The sequence below is a fragment of the Loa loa genome, assembly GCF_000183805.2.
Source record: "Loa loa unplaced genomic scaffold supercont3.1, whole genome shotgun sequence".
NCBI lineage: Eukaryota > Metazoa > Nematoda > Chromadorea > Rhabditida > Onchocercidae > Loa > Loa loa.
In genome coordinates this window covers 598,566-608,687 of record NW_018108181.1, presented here as the reverse complement: position 1 = coordinate 608,687, position 10,122 = coordinate 598,566, and the positions used below count along the sequence as shown (strand labels likewise).

General features: G+C 36.7%; 1 protein-coding gene across 1 annotated transcript in view; it reads right to left on the bottom strand.

The window, feature by feature from the left end:
• The window catches only part of LOAG_16353 (zinc finger protein), a 15,391-nt gene extending 7,264 nt beyond the window's left edge, over window positions 1-8,127 (bottom strand). The window contains exons 1-3 of the mRNA XM_020449005.1: window positions 7,912-8,127; window positions 7,236-7,411; window positions 6,610-6,738 (exon numbers count right to left, since the gene is read on the bottom strand). Of these exons, the coding sequence (XP_020307551.1) occupies window positions 6,610-6,738; window positions 7,236-7,411; window positions 7,912-8,014 (408 nt within the window). The 5' untranslated portion in view covers window positions 8,015-8,127. The remainder of the gene's footprint in view (window positions 1-6,609; window positions 6,739-7,235; window positions 7,412-7,911) is intronic.
• Between the last annotated feature and the right edge of the window lie 1,995 nt (window positions 8,128-10,122).

The window sequence follows — 10,122 nt, the reverse complement described above, 5'->3', positions numbered from 1 at the left end:
AAGGATTAAAAAAAACACGAAGCACAGTCCTTGTAAATTAGTATAAGGCAGCAATAAGACTTCAGCCTACTATACTGTAAGTACAATTAATAGCAACTCAACTCCTTTCTCCAAAACACTATCCCGAAATGATTCCTCTTTTGTCATACAGGATAACAATTCCCAATTATCGATATTTCACCCTCTCAATTACCGGCATTTCATTCCTCATTTAAAAGCTTCATTGATGATTTCGAACAGATGGACATGTTAGCTATACAATTTAAAGCAGCAATTGCACTTAAGTCCATTTTCCTATTACTAACGAATATTTCACTTTATACTGTTAAGGGGTATATTTTAACAGGAAATATTGCATCATTGAAAGGCCTATTCATGAGCTTTTACGGATATCAGAGTATAAATTCATGGATCATTTCAACGCTCCTGTTGTTATATTGAAATTGATGACATTACTCCATGTTCCAGGAAGGAATCAATTTATCTTGACACCTAATTTGAGCCTTAGCTCTTTCTTAAGCCTATGTCCACACCACACATCCAAATGAATAGCATCGTCATTCTGTTTGAAATCGGAGTTTAAAACTGAGTGTCTTCTCCAGTGGTGTCATATTCTATCTTTTTAGGAAATTCCTTCCTGAGAAACTTTTAATCATGTTTCCCTCGCATTTTGGAATTGAGATTCGAACTTTACCGACCAAAGAGTGGAGTAAGCAGCTTACAATCTTGAATCAACAAATTTAAAACGTGGGAAACCCCAATAGTCATTTACTAAGCGCTTAAATGCATCTCTCTGATTTTACAGAAATGATAAGGAAAGGATAATTACCCACTTACAAACTTCAAATTAAATTTTCAACCAAAATCTACAATAGCTCTGAGAGTGAATAGATCCTGGTGAAGATAAAATGGATAATGTTCTGAAAATGGTGCAGAGCTTAATGACGAAAACCTCACAGACATAGTTCATATTGTCACCTCACCCAAGAATAGCATCTTCAGAGCGTGAACGATAAATCACTCATGTCGCCAGTTCCTGGAAATTACATGCCTTTTCCCTGAAGGAGGCTTATCCGAACCCAACCAAAAATGCTTCAATCTTGTCTTATGTTTTTCGGGAGCACTGAAACGTTCGCTTCTCAGCAGTAATTTATCCAGAACATAATTATGTTCCTCTCTCCTTTGCCTTCGCTAAGACGAAGAGTCAGAAATTGTAAGATAAGTTAACAGATATTCGGTATGTATTTGTCCATTTATCTGCTTGTCTGTTTTATGCTATTCTATTCGGATTTCAAAAACACTACATCAAACTCCAACAAGCTATCAATGAACTATCAACGCCTTCTCGCTTACCAAAAGTAAAAAAAAAAATATTGCAGTCCCTCGCCTAAACACAATTACAAATACTTGTCAGAAGATGTCATCATGTCCTCAACTCTTCTTACTACTTTTGCTTCTGCACTCATTTTCTTCAAAAAATACCAAAATTGACGTTCTATTCACTTGGACATTTTGAATGAGAAATTTATAGAAATTTATTTCTGAAGAAATAAATTTCGTATCAACTTTTTTGTTCAGAAAAAAAAACCGTTTGGGTTTTTTGCAATAAAACGCAAATAAAACAAAACTGGAGTAAACAAAATCTCTTATTTATGTGGCGATCTTTTACCACAATGAACTAATCATTCTCTACAATGTATATTTATTGTCACAGCTCACATTTTTTCATGCCTTTAATGACCGATTGTAAATTGGCAACATTGTAATACTTATTCAAGCTTAATGTCCACCTGATTTGTAATATAATATGTGGCCGTCTAGAAGCCCAGTATTTCGAGATTGTAGCACGGAAGAAAGAAGCAAAAAACAACATACTATGGTAGCGGTGAAATTATACAAAGCTAACAGTATTCACGGAGTATGTCCTCAGTGGAAAATGCTGAGTGGAACCGACAACGGATAAACGGTCACTGGTGCCACCTGTATTCCCTATATAGCTAAGGCGACACTAATGAGTAGACGAGCAGAGAGAGACACTAATCTGCCATATGAAATGTGACACACACAAATAAACGCTTGGAAATTGTAAAGAGAAGGGTAATACGGTAGTGGATGATGTATGATATGCATCGAACTACAAAGTGTGTCTACAACAACCCACCACAGACACTAATATCCACTGGTTCTCCTCAACCAATTGAAACTTTTCATTGTTCGCCAATCTTACGGAACAGTGAACACAACAGCCAATACTGTCCAGATGAAAAGATCAACGAGTGCTAGATCAACGAGTACTCAATGAGTGCTGCATTACTTCAATTACAGGCGTTTCTCAAGAGAAGACAAGGGAAGTGAAGTGCAACTATGTAATCACCAAAAAACTCGAGTAATGACTGCTACTGGAAAAATGTAGTTACAAACAATCAACAGATCTTAAAACAAGGTATTGTATATATGTCCTAAATCCACACTGCCTCCAGTAAAACATGAAATCCTGCATAGTTCTTAGTGTTGAATAGCCACTAACTCATAACAACGGTCCACTATATACACTTTATATTTTATACTAATAAACTGTTACTGATTCAGATCTCCTATTCTACTAAATCTTGCATAAGAAAGTTATTTCTCTCCTAAATTTTCACACCTTTGTGTTAAACAACTTGCGAAGATATGCTGAATAGATGACGGTAATATGGACTAAACACAAGTATACATTTTAAAGAGATCCTCTGTTATTAAAGATAAAAAGAATATTAAAAGATGAAAATGGAAGTCCTTGGTTGTTACATGCCTTTTGCCGCTGCAGCTACAAAGCTCAGATTTTCGCCATTTAATTAACTGGTGATTCATTCAATTAATTTTTAGAAGATTTTATAGACTGAGCTGACTATAACAGACAGGATATCGCGCCTTTAGCGGTACGAAAAGGATCGACAATGAAGCTATTCCGAGCTGTTACGCAATGGATGGAATTATTCGCCTTTCGACTTCATCAAACCTATTACTCTTCTGGGACTGAAGTGAAGATAATGCCTAGGCCAGTGATTAAAACGAATGATGATGGGTACAATTTTAACTTAAGAACAGCAAAAACAACCAACAAAATATTTGAAATGATAAAAACACCTTACAGCAGTATTTCAAGGGTGAACGGGATGGCTCAAATGGTATGCATGCCATTTACTATCAAATAGGAGCAATGATTCGGGATGACACCTATGCACTTAACCATTCTAAAAGCAGCACTTTTTTCCAGTAAGAAAAGAATTTTTTATGGGGTGCACTGCGTTGCTGCTGAATCAACACATACAAACACGCATATATATTTGATGACAGTTTGCAAAAAGAGACAGAGAGCGTAGAACTATGATAATCAAGAATGTCGGGCTACAAAAGTCGCAAATTCATCAGCTAAAACTGCTGATGCTAACGCTCCCGAAGAATTTGCAACACAAATTTCAAATTTTAACACATAAATTACTTAATTAAGGAGTGGTAAAACAGTCATCTTATATGAACGACACTTTCCGAGATAAGACAGAACAGGCTCATCGTCTACTGACAACGGGATGAAAAGATGGATGGATGAAAAGGGCTATTGTGGGTAGTGGATGGGGAAAATTTGCGGGAACAAACTACTGGTAACAGCAATATGTCTCGAGGGAGATGTTTGCTTCGCAAGGTCACTTTTCACTCACCAACAAAAACCCATCCAAATCTGTCATCACACCAAAGCATGGGTAGCACTACCAGCACCGCAAAAGCATCAACAAAAATCAGTGGACCCTAGAGAGAGTGTCAAAAAGTGCCAACAAAGCGACAGAAGCTTTTATAGATGACTAATCGACAAAAGACGCACGTCCATATCACATAAGCATACCCATCTATCTCATGCAACATCCCAAAAATGCTACAAAACCACAACTGCTTTATTCCATGTTCCTAATGAGGCCTACCGTCGAATTAGAATGCCCGAGATAAGATTACGAAGGACGCATGCATGACCCAATATTTTATGCAAATTAAGTTGGCGATGCAATATTAGTTCATATTACAAATTAAGCAAAAAGAAGAAAGGAAAATACCTACGGCAGGATAAAAATTATTACAAAATAAATCCTTCCGTAAAATGCAGTATGCAATTCGGTTCGGTTCAACGTCTTGATCTAAATGCCGTTTCCAAAAAATACCTATAGCAGGATAAAAAGACAACAAGGAAACGAACGTTATTGTTGCTTCTACACCATATTTCCTTAAAAATTAAGATTGCATGTGTGTTTGCTCAATTATTAAATTTTAAAGTCTCACCTGAAATCATATTTCGCACAATCAGGAATGATAAAAGCCTGTACACTTGATTATAAACTTGAATTAAAACCGCAAAGAGTGTTGACATTATCTAACTCAGCGAACTAATCTTTGAAAGCATCAGCTTTATGGCTCTTCTGATTTTCAATTTTTAAAGATCCAAAACCGAAACTCAAAGACGAAGACAATATCCAACGTCAAACTAAAAATTACATGCCTGAAACATTTCATGTCACTATGATGACACAGTTTATTTGAGGTACAATTTTTTTTCCTACAAAATTTCGAGCCAAGGACCTTCATTTCCTTTATCACAAACTTCTAAATTCGTTAGCAATAAAGTCTCAGTCGTCCTCAACACAGTAGTACTCACGGAGATAGCAGTAATCCTTTAAGGTTATCTTCGGTTTTATCGTTCTGCTACCTTTTATATTCTAATTCTGATTGGAAACTACACGGTATATTTATTTCTCAATATTTTCCGCAAAGATGCTACTGCCAACATTCATAGATTGACGCTTCCAATCTGACTTTGAGCATGCCATCATTTCAATTCTTTAATCGCCAAAATCATTCATCTGCTTTTTACATTTGGTTCTAATAACATCCCATATTTTATCAGCACTCTTCGCACTACTGCCAACATCCATAGATTGACACTTACAAGACGAAGACGAAGCATAAGTGACTGAATCCGAACAGAATGGTTTCAGACTGCCCCCAATTCATTTCGTGTAATTGAAGAAAGCAGATGTTTGCGCAGTAAAAGATCACTCTGTCTTGCTCGCTTCTGGATCGAATAAGCGTGAGATAAGATGTGAAGGGTAATACACTGATCCAAAGTCCGTAATTATTTCGTTCACTAATTCGACAAATACACATCACTTTCTTCTGCAAGAAATTGAAACGATTTAATACGTGGAAACCTATTTTATAAATCGACGAGTAAGCAGAATAGAGCTGATATTACCATGCATTCCAGATGACTAGTAGAAAAATTCTGGTCCACGACGCCGAAATTCAGACAAGAAGCAACCTTTTTTCTCGACTACTATTCCCTGAGACTATTATTCTTGTAAACCAAGTGATTAAAAATGTCAGCAGTGTATGAGTGCGCGAGGTTAAGCCGAATGAGAACATTTATTGGATATATTTTAGCAACCGTATTTTGCAACAGTGCCGTTCTCGTCCTCTTACAATCACTGAGAACATTTCGATTAAAATTTCGCTTGACAACCAGGCTTTCGCACTTCATGCTCTCTGTTTCTGATGGAATCGATCTAATGCTATTATTTTCGAAAACTCTCTTTATGAAGACGACATCCTTTTCATATTCCATTGGAGACATACTAGTCGTAAGCTTGAAACTGAGATGATGAAACATTAGTATGCAATGCACATTATATCTTTTTGGTATCTTTCAAATGATATTACCGGAAAACCTCCACCACTACAATCTATCTATTACGTTCAAATACAACTAAGTTTTCATGACGAGCTGATTAGCTGACCGGGATTCAAGCTTCTAAGAAATGCACGTGCAACTACCCATTTAACAGTATATCAAACTGTATTGTAGCATGTGCACCTAGTAATGAAAAAAACATTGGAGAATAAAATAAAACGTTTGCCGTTCATAGCAGGTTGGTGCACAGATCACAAAAGCAGATGGCCCAAAAGCTTCAAGGAATAATAAAAATAAATAACAGTCTTAATCCTAAACTATCTGCAAGAAAAAGAAAAACTGCAAAACTAGATTAACGCGCTTTTGGAACCGTGAAAACACAACATATAACTATTATGGTGTGAATTGAAAAAAAAAAGTCTTAAACTTTCGATTTGATAATCACGCCCTAATGCCAAAAAAAAATACAGTAGTAAAAATCGAAGAAAAATGAATTCCAATTTATAAGATTACACGAAATGGATTACAAGCTCTGTTCTTTTATCTGACAAAATTAGGAAAGAATTACTCCATCTGGAATCATACAGTGATTCTGATATACTGATTGTTGTGAACGAGAGGGAAAGCGTGTTAATATCAAAAGATAAAATGCATTATGTTGAAGTTTAAAAGTGTAAAAGTACAGAAATGGAGCAAACGTGATTTGAACACCTACCTTGAAGTTTTCTCTCCAGAAGAAAAACAACAATAAAAGGGGCAACAAACGCTCTAGATAAAACAAAAAACATGGGCAATATCCTGGTTACAAGCAAAGAATAAGATAAAAATTAAACAACTAAGAAGTCATATATTAGTCCGATATCCAGTTAAGGATTGAGTTCAAATATGCTTACCTCTTGGATAAATCCTCTCTCAAAATCATCTATTTTCCAACCAGTACGTCGAATGATTGCCTCGGCTCGTTTTTTTGTCAGTGTAGACAATGCACGGTGTAACAATATTTTGATACGTATTGGCACTGCCTACATAAAACAACATAATTATTAAATTATTAAAACAACGAAATTTTCATAATCATGCAAACAAAGTTCCACAATACTAACAAAAATCTACTTGACAACAAGAACCTACAAAAAAATGGCATAAAATACGATGGAACTAAACTAAGGCAAATAATAGACAAAGTAAATTTGGATAAATCCTCCAATGAAATGATCTTTAAAAGTGCTCTTGTATGAAGCGAAAAACACAGGCGGAACAGAACGACTCCGTATGACACCACGAAGAAATGTTGTTTACAAATGATGATGAAAGCTGATTAAGAGAATCTCTCAGGCTTAAATTTTTTTTCTATTCAAGTCATAACGGCTAATCAAACATCCTGTCAAAAACTCATCTAAAGGCATCTAAAGGCAAAATAAACATAAGCAGTGCCTTATGGGGCTCAAAAACAATTCAAGCAAACACTCCTATTTAATTATGTTTAAATAGCCCGACATAAAACAAAAGGATCGAGCACCTGGAAACCATAAAGTGATGCGAACGTAATAGCTTCGATAAGATCGGTTTGGTCCACCGTACCACTATTACTAGCGTCCGCTGCATTCGTGATATCATCAGCATTAACTATCGTTGACAAGCCACTCCTTGATAAATCACTTATTAAACCACACTGAATCCGTTTTTGAACATTACCTGCAGCAAACAGATATACGACTAATAATTAACTATCAAACTTGAAGAAGATAACTTTGAAAATACTCAGTGCTCTGAAATTCGGACGACAATTACAGCTCTCCCTAAAAATTTTGCTCCTTACCAAGTTAAATTTCGTTCCTATTTAAAATAGGAAGCAAGGCTCAATATCCTCCCACATGACCAGTCCCCGTTAAACGCTGAGGGGCGGGTAAAGGGAATAAGCTGACTTGAATTCGATTGCGTTCATAAATACAAAAGTCATTTCTACAAATCAGTTGAAGTAAAGCCTAAGACTTCTGTCATTAAATTTCACAAATAAGCTGGAATAAACTACAGAGCTGTGGCAGCTTGATGCGGATGACTCTGAATTCCAACTTCAACATTCCATGACCTCGTTACCCAGTGATCCTTTTGATTTGTTGGGAATTTTATTCACCAAATAAAAATTTGAAAATTTTTAAAAGATCAGGCAAAATACAATAAGAGGATGAAAATACCAGAAGTAGTGGGTGGTTGTTCGGATTCAACATCAAGCGTTCTCGAACTACCATTCCTAAACGCTGCATTCAGATGAGGCAGCATTGCCGGTGAAAGCAACATCGAAACGATATAATCCGTTCGTTCTTGCAAGAATTCAGCAGTTCTTATCTCTTAATTCTTTAGCAACAGTAACATAATACCAAAGAATATATAAATTAGCATAATATCTAAAATGCTATACTCTAGAGGAAAATCATTTAGGAATTGTGAACAGATCAAAATTTGAAGTGATCGACGAATAAACAAATAGCCCAATGAATTACACCATTACAAGATAACAAAAAGCAATACTGTCACTGTAATGAAAGCACGTCATGGTACACACTCGCCACGTATCCAATATAATCACCATGGAAAATACAGATTCTCCACAATTCCTAATTTCACATTTTAACATCTTTAGCACATTCCAAAACGAGCATGCTGTCTTCAAAATATACGATCTTGAAATTTAATACAAACAACATCCCTACAACTCCAAGTAAGTAATATCTGCAGTGATATAGACTCAACTGTTCATGTTTTAGCAAATTACCAATCCAATCCGTTTAAGTCTACGTAATACTATCCACCTGCTTGACGATTATAACAAATTCATAAAACCAGAGTGATTTTTAACATACAGAGCTTCAACACTTCATAACTGACATAAACTGCGTATGAACATATAAAAATCCAGCTGATCTGACCAATGAAATAGATTTCACGATTGACATCACCAGGATTACAGAAAGGAATAAATGAAATCAGCAATGAATAAATGAAATCTGCAGGCAGCGAACTTTAGTGACAGTGGCGACAGGTATGCTGTAATTGTTGTCACATTGCCTTCCTCATTTCAACGAGTGAGGTGACGATGTCCATGGATTTGTACCCTCCTCGTGCACATTTTCAACTCGCCTACGGTAACTTCCATTCTCCTTTCTTGTCGGACGAACAACACCCACACACATACCGACAAACTCATTCCATCAGTCCTCCTTTCAGCCTATTAAAATGGAAAGGATGTGACACTTCTACGATGGTACATACATGAATAAATACATAAATTGAGTGATTAATTAAATAAACAAATAAATATCTATCTATCTATCTATATATAGAGAGAGAGAAAGATAGACAGATAGATACACAATTATACACCAGCACCATCACCGGAGAAGCAACGAAAGTAGATTTCTGGGAGGAACTGAGCCTAAGCATGGTCAGTCAGGCAGACAAGTCCATCGTAATGGACAACTTAATGCCCGAAATGCGAGACTACGATGGAAAGTGACCATTGTTGATGGCGTAAACAATATGAAAAGCAAGCGCTGATGAAATTCTAGCTCATGGCAGTTTAACGGGAGCTTTTCTTGCCCCGATGTCACATTAACAGTGCTTCAAACTACCCTTCAATACTATCACCAAGTTGCAGCCACCGGAGGAGTTTTTACAGTAACGGGAGAGAAGTCAGGAAGTGTCCCTGCAGGAGACGGTTTATGAATTAGATCTATTTGCACTGATCCTTTCGAAGGTGTCAGGATAAGGCAAAATCACTTGATTCAATCAATTCGTTTACCTATGACATTTCTAATGTAACACTAGTATTTGTGTAAGCACACACTTTAACCCTTAGAAGGACAGGTTGATTTTGCATGTTGTTAGGGGTCAGTGATCTTTGTAATTGAAGCACTGTAAACAACAGCCTCGCTCTGGCATACTTACTTTGAAGTAGTACGAAGATAGGGAAAGCCGAGGAACAGGTGGGATGGAAGAGGACGTGGATGTGTGTAGATATGAATGATTGTTAACTAGCAGATCGGACGGAGGAAGTTTCTAGGTTGGGACAGTTGTCTCCCCTCCAATTGGCTTCCTCCCCGAAGCAGTACCCTGCTCTGGACAGTTGTTGTCCTCTTCCCTGCTTCCACTCTCGAAACGGTCGCCCCTTCCTTCTTCACACCTAAAATGCTAACGACAAATGCGTACGTATGTATCTGTATGACGCACAGAGCTACTTCAGCTTATCCATCTGTTACCGGCTCCTGTCATACTTGAATCCCACAACCGACAGCAGCATCAACATCTAATCATTCCTCAAATCCCACTCGACCACAGCTCCACTCCAATTCTTCTCCAGCAACTTCAACACGTATATATATATATATATATATATATATATATATATA